Below are 16,724 nucleotides of genomic sequence, written 5' to 3' on the forward strand. Positions count from 1 at the left end.
GTAGAGACGGGATTTCTCCATGTTGGTCAGGCTGGTCTTAAACCCCTGACCTCGTGATCCGCCCACCTTGGCCTCCCAAAGTGCTGGGATTACAGGCGTGAGCCATTGCACCCGGCCCCTGTTGGTTTTTAAAGTATACTTCAGCGAATTCATTTGAACCCGTTTTTACTTCAAGGTGGAGAAAGTCTACTGTTTTCCCATATTTAGAGAGTCCAGTTTGAGGTAAGTTTGAGGTAGGTTAGAGGTACAAATAGATGCTAGCTGTGGAAAAGTCTTGTGGGCAAGATTTTACCATTTAGGATTCCATAAACTGATTCCTTTATAGCACAGAAAGATTAGAATTCTCCATCTTTGAGATGGAGTTTCGTTCCTTCTTGTTGCCCAGGCTGGAGTGCAATGGTGCGAACTCAGCTTAGTGCAACCTCCACCTCCCGGTTCAAGTGATTCTCCTGTCTCAGCCCCTGAGTAGCTGGGATTACAGGTGCATGCCACCATGCCTGGCTAATTTTTGTATTTTTAATAGAGATGGGATTTTATCATGTTGGTCAGGCTGGTCTCGAACTCCTGACCTCAGGTGATCCACCCGCTTTGACCTCCCGAAGTGCTGGGATTGCAGACGTGAGCCGCTGCACCCAGCCAAGATTGGAATTCTTGTGTTTTCTTTATTCTTGTTTCCTTTCATGTTAATTGTGATATATTCAATTGCAAGTTTTAGTTTTCTGTTGAAATCTTAAAGGAATATGAAACGAATTTTACTTGTAAAATTCTTTATTTTGGTGCCGTATTACCATAATTACGTTAGAATTCCCTTGATGAGCATTTGGTTATTTATCTAGTGCGCTGTAACTCCTTCTCATATAGTTTTCTGAGTTTTGTCTTTTTTTTTTTTTTTAGCTATGCCTTCAGTTTTTATAACAAGTTTAAAAAATTGTTTTTTAATGTCTAACCACAAAAAAATGGTTTTTGCATTTAAAATAACAGATATTTCTTTTTTTTTTTTTTAACCCAATAGTTTGCTTGCCTAAACTGGATTTGAAGCAATTTAAACTACTGGAGATCTGCCATTTTATAATATCACAATTGGAAAGAAGCAGATTTTCAAATAATGGAAGATTCTAAGACCTTAAAAAGTGAAAATCATGAACCAAAGAAGAATGTTATTTGTGAAGAAAACAAAGCAGTTCAAGTTATAAGTAATCAAACATTGAAAGCTAGAAATGATAAATCCATAAAAGAAATTGGGAATAGCTCTCCAAATAGGAATAGTAGTAAAAAAAATAAGCAAAATGATATTTGTATAGAAAAAACAGAAGTTAAATCATGTAAAGTAAATGCTACCAACCTTCCAGGTCCTAAAGATTTGGGGTTAGTCCTTCGAGATCAAAGTCATTGCAAAGCAAAAAAATTTCCTAATTCACCAGTGAAAGCTGAAAAGGCACCCATTTCACAGGCAAAATTAGAAAAGGCAACCAGTTTACAGGCAAAAGCAGAAAAATCACCAAAGTCACCTAATTCAGTGAAAGCAGAAAAAGCATCCAGTTCTCAGATGAAGTCAGAAAAGGTACCGAGTTCATCAGCAGAAGCAGAAAAGGGACCCAGTTTACTGTTGAAAGACATGAGACAGAAGACAGAATTACAACAGATTGGAAAAAAAATTCCAAGCTCCTTTACTTCTGTGGACAAAGTGAATATCGAAGCTGTAGAGGGAGAAAAATATGCTCTGCAAAACTCACCACGATCTCAGAAGCAACAAACATGTACAGATAATACTGGTGATTCTGATGATAGTGCTTCAGGAATTGAAGACGTATCGGACGATTTAAGTAAGTCATTTTTTGGAGGGATTTTTTTATATTAATGTTCCTCAGATTATCCCTGGTTTAACCATTTTGATTACAAGAAGTCATGTTTATACATAATTGTTTAGCACTTTGGTTCCTGTATGAAAACATCCAAATTAATAATACTTGAATTAATGGTTTCTTATTAGATTGATCCTTATTGAAACTAAAAAAAAAAAGCCTTTTCATTTATTATGATAGGTACAAAGACTGCGCAAATAAAAATTTAGTGTCTTCTTTAGTTGGTACACACATGCTCGTACATGTACATACTCTGTTTAAATGGTCTTGATGATGTATTGCTCATTCATTCACCAAATATGTATGTATTGAGTGTGTGTGTGTGTATATATATATATGTATATATCAAGCATTTGTTTACAGTGAAAAACCAAAACAAACAGACAAAAAAAAAAACCATAGCCCTAAACTTTAAGGAAGCTTCCAGTCTGATAGGAGGGTGATACAGATAAACAATGATTTTCAGTGCCAAAAACTTAAAGTTGAGAGAGCACATGATTAAATAGTGAGATTTAGACTTTGGGCAGACAAAATAGGTGACATAAATTATGAGATTGAGTGTTACTGAGACTTAGTATGGCTGGAGCAGAAAGTTGAGGTTGAGAATGGCAAAGATGCAACTGAAAGGGAACACAGGAATATCAGTTCCTTCTAAGCCATACCAGAAAGTTTGAACTTTATCCTGAGTGTTTTCAGAAGCCATTGAAGAGTTTTTTTTGGTTTTTGTTTTTTTTGAGACGGAGTCTCGCTTTGTTGCCCAGGCTGGAGTACAGTGATGCGATCTCGGCTCACTGCAACCTCCGCCTCCCGGGTTCAAGCGATTCTCTTGTCTCAGCCTCTCAAGTAGCTGGGACTATAGGCATCTGCCACCATGCCCAGCTAACTTTTTTATTTTTAGTAGAGGTGGGATTTCACCATGTTGACCAGGCTCTTCTCGAACTCCTGACCTTTTGATCCACCTGCCTCAGCCTCCCAAAATGCTGGGATTACAGGCATGGAAGAGTTTTAAGTAAAGTAATGCTGTGATCAGATTTTTTTTTTTTTTTTGAGACGGAGTCTCGCAGTCGCCCAGGCTGGAGTGCAGTGGCGGATCTCAGCTCACTGCAAGCTCCGCCTCCCGGGTTTACGCCATTCTCCTGCCTCAGCCTCCCGAGTAGCTGGGACTACAGGCGCCCGCCAACTCGCCCGGCTAGTTTTTTTTTTCTATTTTTTAGTAGAGACGGGGTTTCGCCGTGTTAGCCAGGATGGTCTCGATCTCCTGACCTCGCGATGTGATCAGATTTTTAAAAAATCCTTTTGAGTATAATGCAGGAAATTCTTCGATAGGAACAGGACTGGAAGCAGAGATTGGTTAGGACACTTAGAGTTCACTTGAGAAGTATTGTAAAATTCATTTTGTTGTGGGATCCTGATTTTAGTTTTAATTGTTTAGAAATATTGTCTATGTCTTTTGAGTAACTTTAATTCTGATTTTGTTTAAATGATTTCTTTTATAATCTTTTTTTCCTAGTGTTTTCATGGCTGGAAGAATACAGCATTATCTTGATGTAGAAATAAAAAGAACCTATTTCTGAATCATTATTTGCCACACTTTGAGAAGCAATGGTAAAGAATTCAGAAATAGCTTATTTTGATTTCTCGTGGTACACAGATGGTGCTGTATCGACAGACTTAAAAGAATTTTAAAAGAGTTGACTTTTATGTGTCTCAGTCTCATAATTGTATATTAAGGCTGAGGACAAGGCCAAATTTAAAAACTAAGTCAGTTTAGAGACAGAATCAAGTAAGTGATAATACTGGTAATGTTTAGATATGGGAAAAATGTAAACATCATGGTACTTGAATGATTCAGGAAATAGTGGACCACGCCTGGCTAATTTTGTATTTTTAGTAGAGACTGGGTTTCACTATGTTGGCCAAGCTGGTCTTGAACTCTTGGCCTCAAGTGATACCCCCACCTTGACCTCCCAAAGTGCCGGGATTACAGGCATGAGCCACTACATCTGGCCAGGAAATAGTGGTGTTTAAGGTCACTTAATTGGCCAGGCACAGTGGCTCATGCCTGTAATCCCAACACTTTGGGATGCCGAGGTGTGTGGATCACCTGAGGTCAGGAGGTTGAGACCAGCCTGGCCAACATGGTGAAATCCCGTCTCTACTAAAAATACAAAAATCAGCCAGGTGTGATGGCACATGCCTGTAATCTCAGCTACTCGGGAGGCTGAGGCAGGAGAATTACCTGAACCCAGGAGGTGGAGGTTGCAGTGAGCCAAGATCACGCCACTGTACTCCAGCCTGAGTGATAGAGCGAGACTCTGTCTCAAAAAAAAAAAAAAAAAAGATCACTTAATTAAGGGTCTTGTTATTTGAATTAGTGAAAAACCTGATTTAAAGATTATTTATTTATTTTTTGAGACAGAGTTTCACTCTGTTGTCCAGGCTAGAGTGCAGTGGTGTGATCTCGGCTCCCTGCAACCTCTGCCTCCTAGTTCAAGCGATTCTCCTACCTCAGCCTCCCAAGTAGCTGGTACTGCAGGTGCAGGCGCCTGCCACCACACCCACCTAATTTTTGTATTTTTAGTGGAGATGGGGTTTCACCCTGTTGGCCAGGCTGATCTCAGACTCCTGACATCAGGTGATCAGGCCTCCCAAAGTGTTGGGATTACAGGCACGAGCCACTGCCCTGGCCAAGGATTATTATTTTTTTAAAGTCTACAAAATAATTGAGATGACATAGATAGTTAAGAATATAGGCTCGGCCGGGCGTAGTGGCTCAAGCCTGTAATCCCAGCACTTTGGGAGGCCGAGACGGGTGGATCACGAGGTCAGGAGATCAAGACCATCCTGGCTAACACGGTGAAACCCCGTCTCTACTAAAAAACACAAAAAACTAGCCGGGCGTGGTGGTGAGCGCCTGTAGTCCCAGCTGCTCAGGAGGCTGAGGCAGGAGAATGGCGTGAACCCGGGAGGCGGAGCTTGCAGTGAGCCAAGATCCGGCCACTGCAGTCCAGCCTGGGCGACAGAGCGAGACTCCGTCTCAAAAAAAAAAAAAAAAAAAAAAGAATATAGGCTCTGGGGTGAAATTGCGTGGGTTTTGAATTCCAGCTTCTTTACTTACTAACTTTGTAACCTTCAATAAACTGCCTATCCCTGAAAAATACGTTTTCTCATTTTTAAAAAAGTGGAGATGCTGCTGCCTATGTTATAAAGATTAAGTGAAATAATCCAGTAGGGGGTTTCATGTAGTACCAGACACAGGAGGCATGCAGTGGCAATGACTATCACTTACTATATTACTCCAATTAAATGCAGTTTTTACTTGTTAATATGGAGAACAAGTTGAACTAGTTTCAGGAAGCTAGCTTAAGGAAGCTAGTAGACCAAGTAGAGGTTCTTTTGGGAAACTTGGTTTAACAAATTAATAAAAATGATTTGTAGTATACAGTCATTTTTCATAAGTAAGTGCTTCTCATGTTTTAATTCTCTTTAAATTCATGTATAGTATGATATGTATAATATTTGCCTTGAAGTCATGTTTATACATAATTATTTTAGCACTTCTTTTTTCCCATATAAAAACATCCAAATTAATAATATTTAAATTAATGATTTCTTATTAGATTGATTCTTTGTGAAATCAATACATTAAAACCTTTAGATCATTATCTTTTTTTTGGAGACAGAGTCTCACTCTGTTGCCCAGGTTGGAGTGCAGTGGTATGATCTTGGCTCACTGCAGCCTCCACCTCCCGGGTTCAGATGATTCTCCTGCCTCAGCCTCCTGAGTAGCTGGGATTACAGGCGCATGCCACCACACCTGGCTAATTTTTGTATTTTTAGTAGAAACGGGGTTATACCATATTGATCAGGCTGGTCTGGAACTCCTGACCTTGTGATCCACCCGCCTTGGCCTCCCAAAGTGCTGGGATTACAGGCGTGAGCCATTGTGCCCAGCCGTCTTTTTTTTTTTTTTTTTTTGAGACAGAGGCACTCTGTCGCCCAGGCTGGAGTGCAGTGGCGCGATCACAGCTCACTGTAACTTCCACCTCCTGAGGTTAAGTGATTCTTATCCTTCAGCCTCCCGAGTAGCTGGGACCACAGGTGTGTACCACCACACCCAGCTAATTTTTGTAGTTTTAGTAAAGACGGGGTTTCACCATGTTAGCCGGGCTGGTCTCGAACTCCTGACCTCAAGCCATCTGCCTGCCTCGGCCTCCCAAAGTGCTGGGATGATAGCCGTGAGCTATCATACATGGCTAGATCATTATCTATTTGGACTTGATAGGTTGTATAGAAACTTGATTGATCTCAGTCTTCTCCGTTAGGCCTAACTTTAGCTCCCACCTAGCACTTACATCATTTTTCTTTTTGTCATTTATTCATTTATTCAATAAAATTTTGTTTTTTGGTGTCCACTACATGCCAGGAATTGAACTAGTGATTAGGAATATAGAAGTGATGGAACCAATAATTCCACCCTTACGGAGTTAATTTTCTAGTGGGATGAAGCAGATAACAAACAAAATAAATAAGAAAAATATGTAGTAAGTTGGCCAGGTACGGTACTGTAATCCCAGCACTTTGGGAGGCTGAGGCAGATGGATCACCTGAGGTCAGGAGTTCAAGACCAGCCTGGCTAACATGGTGAAACCCTGTTTCTACTAAAAATACAAAAACTTAGCCAGGCATGGTGGTGCGTGCCTATAATGCCAGCTACTTGGAAGGGTGAGGCAGGAGAATCACTTGAACGTGGGAGGCGGAGGTTGTGGTGAGCCAAGATGGCGCCGTTGCACCCTAGCTTGGGCAACGAGCAAAACTCCATCTCAAAAAAAAAGAAAAAAAATATAGAGAGAGAGTAAGTTAAGTAAGGTGGTTTTAAATCCTTTGAAAAAATAAAATAGGAACAATATAGGGAATGATACTACTATTGGTAGTGGTGGAGTTAAAGTATCAATGAGAGAGTCATATTAGAGCAAATACTTGAAGGAAAGAGGTGAATGAGCCAGGTGAATATTTGATGAGAGAGTATTCCTGATCTGCATTTCTCAAACTTTAATATGTATATAAATTGTTTGGGATTCATATTGAAATGCAGAGTGTTGGGCCTCATTTCCAGAGTGTTATGATGCAGAAAGCCTAGGGTAGGGCCTGATAAATTGGATTTCTAATAAGCTCCCAAATGATGCTGATGCTGCTGGTCAAGATTATGCTTTTGAGCAGCATGCACCAACTCATCTTACTTTCACTTATATCACCGTTCATTGTGTTTTCAGTATACAAGCAGAGTGATCCTGTTAAAATGAGTCAGATCACATTACTAGTATTTAGAATGTTTCAGTGGCTGCCCATCCATCAGAGTAAAAGCTGGTGTTCTTACAGTGGCTAGTAGAGCCTTACACGATCTGTGACACTCCCCTATTTTTCTGCCTTGCCCTCATTTGTTTACTTCTCACCCTTTCTCTCTGCTCCATTCACATGGCTTTCTTGAATTTCCTCAATTGAGAAGGTAGATATCCAGATATCCGTCTGAGGAACTTTGCATTTCTTTTTCCTCTGCATTAAACACTCATTTCCCAAATGTCCATATGGCTAGTTCTTTTAAACTTCCTTTGCAGCCTTTTTTTTTTTTTTTGAGATAGGGTCTCATTCTGATGCCCAGGCTGGAGAGCAGTGGCGCAATCTCAGCTTACTTCAACCTCCACCTCCCGGGTTCAAGCAATTCTCCTGCCTCAGCCTCCCAAATAGCTGGGATTTATATGTCATAAAATTCATCCTTTTAAAGTATATAATTCTGTTTTGCTGTTGGGTCAGTTTTTTTTATTTAAAAAATCTGAGTATTCAGTAGTTTTTATTATATTCACAAAGTTGCGCTACTATCAGTATCTAATTCTGAACATTTTCATCACTCCACAAAGAAACTCCGTACCCATTAGCAGTCAGTATTCATTACCCCCTCCTCCTCACCGCTGACAACCATGAATCTACTTTCTTTCTCTTTAGATGTGCCTATTTTATGTAAATGAAATAATATAATATGTGGCCTGTTGTGCCTTCCTTATTTGGCTTAGCATATTTTTTTCAAAGTTATTTCATGTTATGGCATGTATTAGTATGTCATTCTCTTTTATTGCCAAATAGTATTCCATTATATGGATATATTACGTTTTGTTCATTCATCAGTTGATAGATATTTGGATTGTTTCCATCTTTTGATTATTCTGAATAATGCTGTTCTGAACATTTGTGTAAGTTTTTGTGTGGATGTACGTTTTCATTTTTTCTGTATATATATTTAGAAAAGAGAATTGCTAGTTGTATGCTAACTCTGTATTTAAATTTTTTGGTGATAAATACATATAAGATTTACCATCTTAACCATTTTAAAGTATACAGTTCAATGGCACTAAGTACATTCACAGTGTTGCACAATCATTACTACTGTCTAATTTCATCATCCCAAAAGGAAACCCTATGCCGATTAAGAGTTACTCCCCATTCCTCCCTTTCCCTAGCCTCTGGCAACTATTAATACACTTTCTATTTCTATGTATTTGCCTATTCTAAATATTTCATAGAAATGAAGTCATACATTATGTGGTCTTCTGTGTCTGGCTTTCATTTAGTGTCATGTTTTTAAGGTTTATCCATGTTGTAGCATGTATCAGTACTTCATTCCTTTTTAAGACCGTTGCTATGGACTGGATTATATCCCCTCCCAAATTCATATGTTGAGGCCCTAACCTCCAACATAATTGTATTTGGAAACAGGGCTTTTAGGTGGTAATTAAGGTTAAATGAGGTCATAAGGGTGAGGTCCTAATCTGGCCTTATAAAAAAGAAGAGAGAACCTCTCTCCTACAAGGAAAGGCCATGTAAACACACAGCAAGAAGGTGGCTGTTTGCAGTCTAAGAAGAGAGCCCTCACCAGACAGTGACCCTGCCAGCACCTTGATCTTTGACTTTCCAGTCTCCAGAACTGTGAGAAAATAAATTTCTGTTGTTTAAGCCACCCAGAGTGTAGTATTTTGTTGTGGCAGCCTGAGCTGACTACAACACCTGAGTAATATTCCATTGTATACATATGCCACGTTTTGTTTATCCATTCATCAGAAACGGGGTTTTGGATTGTTTCCACCTTTGGTTATTGTGAATATTCTATGAACATTCATGTACAAGTTTTTGTGTGGATACAGGTTTTCAATTCTTGTTCTGTGAGAGTATTAACGTGTAATGAACTAGTGTTTTTGGAACACAATTTAGGACATTCTGCCTGATATTATTTTGTTTTATATGTTGATTCCAGAAAATTAAATAATTTATATATTTCTGACTTTTAAAGAAAGCTAGGCGGCTTTCTTTAGTTCTTTATATTAGCAGAAACGATAGTTTTACAAGATTTGTTGATGATGGTTACCTTGTCACACCAGGCCCGTTATACATATGGAAAAGAGAAAAGGGTTACATTATTATATTGTCTTCTTACTATCCTTTTTCATGAAAAGTAGAAATAATACTAGGATTTCATTTTTTCTTTTACATTTCCATAATAAAATGGTTGCTAAAAAACGAAATCTTTTTTCCAAATATTAGGACATAATTGCAAATTGCTTGTAGTGCATCAATGTTCCTCCAACTGTAATTTAAGAAACACTTATGTAACCTAGCCGTACTTCTTGTGTTTGAATCCTTTTTATAACATCCTTATCTGAGTTTGCCTTCCTAGTCTAGAAATTCCTCTGTTCTTGTAGTAGGAAATGTACCATCTCCAGAAGCATACCATTTCTTTCTTCAGAAAATTAGTGCTATCAAAAGGTAGGCTTGACTGTCAGGGTTCCTCTAGATGCCATGCAGTTGGCTTTTGAGGACAGAAGGGAGAGATTTATTGATGATCTATGAGCATTTCTTTTTCAAAATGCATAAGCATCCAGATTCATTTGTTTATTCAACATGACACAGAGCATTAGCTCGGATCTAGGCGTTGTATTAAAATCTGAAGGTAAAAGTAAGACCCTGGTCATCTAATGTAGGAGATAGATAAATGAATACAAATTTGATTACTCTGTAAATGTGAGATAGTAGAGGGTAATAGAATAAGAGAATATCAGACCGGCTTATGGAAACAAGTGGTGCTTAAGCTGAATTTTGAAGGACAGGTAAATATTAATTTAATTGGGGAGTGTCAATGGAGAAGGGAGTGGCATACGCAAAGACATTGAGACTCGAAACAGCTTTGGTGATTAATTCTAGCACATTTAATATGAAGTGAAAAGTGTTATGGCAAGATCTGAGGTTAGAGTTGCAGGTTAGCTAGATTTTTTTCTTTAGATTTTGGCTTAAATGGTATCTCCTCAGAGAAACCTTCTCTGGCTCCCATATTTAAAGTTGGTCTCCCTCACAGTTCCTTGCTTTTTTACTTTGTAACATTTATTACAACTTGGAATTATTCTGTTTACTGCCTTCATGAGGGCAAGAGACTGTGTGTAATATGCTAGGGAGTTAAAACTTTGTTCTGAACTCTTCAGAAGCCATTTATGTGTTTTAAGCAAGAGAATAAGGTGATTTGGTTTATATTTTAAAAATCACACTGGTGGAGGAACCTACTGTAGATTAGATACATACTGCTAGATGCTGCAGATGCCAAAGGTGAAAACATAGTCTATGCCTCAAAGAGATTAGAATCTAGTTAGGAGGCAGAGAAGCAAAGGAAAACCATTAATGTAGTGGAGATATCCAGGAGTTCTGTGGAAGGAAAGAAGAAGGAGCCTTGTGTAGGTGTGTGGTCTGGAGTATACCTATGTTGTTTTAATTGCTAGTGAATTTAGTTCAGTGACTAATCTTCTTTGAGTGGTACTCCAAACAGTTTTTTATCAGATTGACTTGAGAGATTCTACAAGATGATTATGTTATATTAGCTTTGTGTAATATAGTCTCAGTTATGTATCTCTTGATGGGTAGGTTGGAAGAACAGGCTAGTCATTTGACCCTTAAAGGTTTTTCTTTGTGACTTTTGATACCATGTATATCTCTTACCTGTATTTTATATATGCATACCAACTTGTATACTTTCCTAAGGAAAATATAAGGAAATAATATTTTTCTGTGTATAAATTTAATGTCTGTTTTCCATTAAAAATTTTAAAATTTACCAGTTCTAATGATAACTGAGTGATTGGTTTCTTTTCTAGGTAAAATGAAGAATGATGAATCTAATAAAGAAAATTCTTCAGAGATGGACTATTTAGAAAATGCCACTGTGATAGATGAATCTACATTGACACCTGAGCAGAGGCTGGGGTTGAAACAAGCAGAAGAACGCTTAGAAAGAGATCACATCTTTCGACTTGAAAAAGTATACTATGTTGTTTTAGTTATTTGGGGGGAAATGTGTGTTTCATAACTGTTTTCCCCAAGTATAGCTCTTTTTATTTTTCTTTATTCATAAGACAGAGGTAGCATTCATCTTTCCTTACTTCCCTCTTCTCTACCTTTCTTCTTCTTCGCCTCTTTTCTTCGTTGCCTGTCTTTTTCAGCAGTTACTTATTATCTGTGAGTCTGACTTCATTCATCCCAAGGGTTAGCACACTATGGTCTATCCCTGTTTTTGTTTTTGAATGTGTTATAATACACCTAGCCTCCCCACCGTTTTTGGTAAACATTTTATTGGAATACAGCCATGCCTATTTGTTTACATATTGTCTATGGCTGCTTTCATGCTGCAATGGGAAATTTGAGTTGAGTAGTTGTCACTTATATGTTGTCTATATATATAGAGCTTATATGGCTTGAAAAGCATAAAATATTTAGTCTTTGCCAAAGCATAAAATGTCTACCAAAATATTTATTCGCCCCTTTGCAGAAGAAACTTGCTGACCTCTGATTTAATCACTCATCAAATAGATACTGAGCACTTGTTTTGTGCCAGGTATTATAACAGGCACTGGGGATGTATTGGTGAAAATGGTAATTTCTTCCCATTAGAAGTTAAAAGTCCATTCAGATTGATGGAAATAAAATAGCAAACACCATACAACACATTAGACTTCTTCCTTTTTCTCTTTCCTTATATTTATTGAATATTTACTATGTATTAGGAACTATCCTAGCCATTGGTATCTTATTCCTGTGTATTAATTTCTTTTTTTTTTTTTTTTTTTGAGACGGAGTCTCGCTGTGTCCCCAGGCTGGGGTGCAGTGGCCAGATCTCAGCTCACTGCAAGCTCCGCCTCCTGGGTTTACGCCATTCTCCTGCCTCAGCCTCCCGAGTAGCTGGGACTACAGGCGCCCGCCACCTCGCCCGGCTAGTTTTTTGTATTTTTTAGTAGAGACAGGGTTTCACCATGTTAGCCAGGATGGCTCGATCTTCTGACCTTGTGATCCGCCCGTCTCGGCCTCCCAAAGTGCTGGGATTACAAGCTTGAGCCACCGCGCCCGGCCTAATTTCTTAACCTAGAAATACACATTCCTGGCCTCAATAAAAACACTGCTAGGTTTTGAAGGAAAGAATCACAAATCACGGCCAGGCCCAATAGCTCACGCCTGTAATCCCAGCATTTTGGGAAGCTGAGGCGGGCTGATTGCTTGAGGTCAGGAATTCGAGACCAGCGTGACCAACATGGTGAAATCCTGTCTCTACTAAAAATACAAAAATTAGCGAGGTGTGGTAGTCAGTACCTGTCGTCCCAGCTGCTACTTGGGAGGCTGAGGTGGGAGAATTGCTTGAACCCAGGAGGCAGAGGTTGCAGTGAGCCAAGATTGTGCCACTGTACTCCAGCCTGGGCGACAGAGCAAGACTCTGTCTCAAAAAAGAAAAAAATTCACAAATGAAACTATTGACAAATAGATACTTGGGTTATTTGTAAATATGCTTACAAGGAAATAGGTCATCATTCTTGATAAATAAGGAAAGAAATGGTATGATTTTGTATAGTTTAGAAAAATGAAATTGTATCTAGATTGAAAAAGAACAATCGTGGGTTATTAATAGAATTTACAGCAGAGTAGTCGCCACATGAAAAGAGAAAGGAATATCAAGGAGTAGAGGACCATAATACAGGAGAGAGTTTGGGTTGTATAGTTAACCTTACCAGATCCTAGTTAAAAGGAAGTCTTTTTGCAATTTGCTCTTTTGCTTTTTTTGTGTTTTGTGTGTGTGTGTGTGTGTGTGTGTGTGTGTGTGTGTGTGTTTTTGAGACGGAGTCTCACTCTGTTGCCCAGGTTGAAGTACATTGGCCTGATCTCAGCTCACCGCAACCTCCACCTCCTGGGTTCAAGCAATTCTCCTGCCTCAGCCTCCTGAGTAGCTGGGATTACAATTGTGCGCCACCATGCCCTGCTCATTTTTGTATTTTTAGTAGAGACAGGGTTTCACCATATTGGCCAGGCTGGTCTTGAACTCCTGACCTCAAATGATCCCCCCACCCTGGCCTCCCAAAGTGCTAGGACTACAGGCGGGAGCCACCATGTCCGGCCTTTTACTTAGTTCTGTCTTTACTTAGTTCTCTCACTTTTCCTCTGAGATTAGTAAATTTCTGGATGACATCTCAACTGACCTTGGATAAATCTCTATCACTGGAATCTGATTCTGTCTCCTTATTTATAATATAATAAAGATTGACCTACCTGGTAAAATAATTCAATTCTGTTCATCTTTATTTAGTACTTAATACATAGCAGATTTTGTGCCAGAAACTTGACTTGTGTTATCTTATTTAATCCTCATAACAGCCCTATGCGCTAGGTGTTACAGTTTTGTCCATTGTCAGAATAAATATTGAATGCCTTTTATGTGCCATGATCTAGTACCTGACATTTTAAAAAACATGATTGCTTTTCTAGGAGTTCACTAGAGAAAGACACATAAGCAAATACTAGTGATAATAACAGTATTTTTTGGAAATGGTATCATAGACAAAAGAGTGACCAATTTAAGTCCTGAGTATAGAGGCATTGATTTGGAGAATGCTTTATAAGGTGACATTGGAGCTGTCTCTCAAGAAATGGCTAGGAATTGACCAGGTAGGTAGGAGAAAGGTGGTGTAGGTAAATTGCATGTATAAAGGAAATACGAAGAAATGTATTTTCAAGAAAAATAAGCAGAAAACTGGTTGGGAAGTTACATAGGAATGAAGCAGGAAAGGTCAGTTGTTACTGAAAGAAGGAAGAAGTTGGGATGGAATAGGTATTTGATGGTAGTAGGAAAAATGGCCTGGGGTGAAAATAAAGCTTGGAAGCATTGGAAAACATTTTATTTGTTGTTGAATTTATATAGTCAGTAATGATGTAAAGTTACTGTGCCAGAACCAGTGTAAATATTTGTAATCCCTTTGCTTTCTGACACCTCTTTATTTCTCATGCCCTCCAAACTTACTTTCAATTCATTGTACTCTTTTTTTTTTTTTTTTAATTATTTGGCCTCTTGAACTTGGTGCAATTCATTGCACTCTTTTTTTCTTTTTTCTTTTTGAGACAGGGTCTCATTCTTGTTGCCCAGGCTGAATTGCAGTGGTGCAATAATGGCTCATTGCAGCCTCGACCTCCCAGGCTCAGGTACCTCAGCCTCCCGAGTAACTTGGGAATACAGGCATGTGCCACCAACCCTGCTAGTTTTTTATATTTTTTGTAGAGATGGTGTTTTGCCAGGTTGCCCAGACTGGTCTCGGCCTCCCAACGTGCTGAGTTTACAGGTGTGAGCCACAGTGCTCAGGCAAATTCATTGTACTCTTTTTTTTGAGACAGGGTCTCATTCTGTCTCCCAGGCTGGAGTGCAGCGGCACAATCTCGGCTCACTGCAACCTCTGCCTCCTAGGTTCAAGTAATTCTTATGCCTCAGCCTCCTGAGTAGCTGGGACTACAGGCATGCGCTACCACAACCGGCTTGTCCTCTTAATTAACATTTTTCTTTATCAAATTTAGACACTCATTAAGAATATTCCCAGGTGTTTTTTAAATTTTTTTTTTTATTTTTTATTTCTTCCGGTCCTTTGGTTCACAGTGTTTCCATAAATTACCTAATTGAAGAATAAAGATGTAGACTGTAGATTTTTGCTCTGTACCAAAGAAGAAATAAGTGCAAACCATTAGATCAGAAGGGTAAATTTTCCTATGATTGAATGTTAAATATTGAGTTGGAAATACCCAGAAATCTTTGTTCTAGCTTGTTTGCAGAAAGTTAGAGATTTACTAGTCGGTTTATTTAATGGTAAAATAAAACTATAATAAAAAATGTTAACTTTTTTATGTATTTTTTTTCTGTGAAACTAAAAAGTTTATGATGAAGAGAGCAGTTTTGTCTGATTTGATATTGTGCCCAGTACATGCCTTGCACGAAGTGATTGGTTGATAATTATAGTGTGCACAGTGGTCAAGTGTATGGATTTTGGAGTCATTGGGTCTAGCTCTGCCACTTACTGGTTGGATAACCTTGGATAAATTATTTAAATTCTTTAAACATCAGTTTACTCATCAGTAAAATGGGATTGATGACAATTATAACACCTAGCTCCCAGGACTATTATGAGGATTAAATAAAATAATACAAGTAAAGTTTTTAGCACAAGACCTGGTATGTAGTAAGAAATAAAGATGAGCTACTTGTAGAACTGAATTACTTTACCAAGTAGGGCAGTTTTTATTATAAATAAGGAGATAGAACCAGGCTGCAGTGATATAGCTTTATCCCAAGGTCAGTGGAGACGTCATCCGAGGCCTTCTGACTCCCGGTTCAGTGTAATACCAAAATTTTCTTGATAGACATGTCTTTGGTCTGCTAACATTTTACAATTGAAAAGTTCACATAATTGATTTCATGACTTCCTTAGTGACCTCATCAGTACACAGGGCTTTAGGTATTTTGTATATATGCTTTCAACTCCTGAAAACAACCCTTCTTACTGCCTTCACCACTCTCACCTTGAACTAAGCCAACATAATCTCTTTTTTGGATTATTGAATTAATTCTGTTAACTGCAGTAGCTTTTTCCTGCTTCTGTTCTCAATATAGAAAGCAAATGATCCTTTTAAAATATAAATTATATCTTGTAATTCTCTGCTTGTAAACCTTCAATGGCTTTCCTCAATACTTAGAATGAAAGCCAGAGTCTTCACAAGGGATTTTGTGTTCTGTCCCCTATTAGCTCTCTGTTCCAGTTATGCTAACTTTTTTGTAGTTTCTCAAATATTTTAGGTACCTTCCTGCCTCAGGGCCTTGGCATTCGCTTTTCCCTCTGCTTGAAATGTGTCTTTTCAGATATCCACACAGCTTTATCCTTCACTTCCTTAAAGTTACTTTATCAGTAAGCTCTTAAGTGATGTCTCTACTTTTAAAAAGCAGTAACTCCACCGACCCCGTGCATATTTGTGCATTTGTTTATTACCTGTCTCCTTACACTATAATGTCATTTCATACAGACAGGGATTTCTATTTTGTTTACTGCTCTTATCCCCAGCTCCTAGAAAAATGTTTGCTGTATAATATGAGCTCAGAATATATTTGGCGAGTAAAGAAGTAGTTGTTTTGAAACTAAGAGGTAGCGTTTTCTTTGAGGACTTAATTCATTCTCCAGTAGGAACTGATTTGACAGAATTTTTATGCTAGAGAATTGAAATAACTAGATTGAGCCAACTTTTCTTACTTACTTGTTGCCTTGGGCAAATTATTTAATCCCTGAGTTTTAGTTTGCCAATAAAATGGGGAATTCTGATAGGGTTGTTGAAAGGTTAATACTATACTGCTGTAGCTATATTTATTTTTAGTCTGTAGCAGGATTGTTGCTAAATTTGGAGCAAGTTTCTCGTTTAAAAGAAATCATGTAATTTTCTGAAGTGAAAGAATCTTTTTGTCAGAAGCTGAAGCCTGTTGAATAT

General features: G+C 38.4%; 1 protein-coding gene across 10 annotated transcripts in view; it reads left to right on the plus strand.

The window, feature by feature from the left end:
• TUT4 (terminal uridylyl transferase 4) overlaps nucleotides 1-16,724 on the plus strand; it is a 132,552-nt gene that overhangs the window by 26,237 nt on the left and 89,591 nt on the right. For all 10 annotated transcript variants that reach the window (XM_033226358.1, XM_033226354.1, XM_033226360.1 and 7 more), the window contains exons 2-3: nucleotides 1,013-1,823; nucleotides 11,048-11,211. In XM_033226358.1, coding sequence (XP_033082249.1) covers nucleotides 1,106-1,823; nucleotides 11,048-11,211 — 882 coding nt within the window. In that variant the 5' untranslated portion in view covers nucleotides 1,013-1,105. The remainder of the gene's footprint in view (nucleotides 1-1,012; nucleotides 1,824-11,047; nucleotides 11,212-16,724) is intronic.

This window comes from Trachypithecus francoisi, unplaced genomic scaffold (assembly GCF_009764315.1).
Source record: "Trachypithecus francoisi isolate TF-2019V2 unplaced genomic scaffold, Tfra_2.0 Lachesis_group12, whole genome shotgun sequence".
NCBI classification, from domain to species: domain Eukaryota; kingdom Metazoa; phylum Chordata; class Mammalia; order Primates; family Cercopithecidae; genus Trachypithecus; species Trachypithecus francoisi.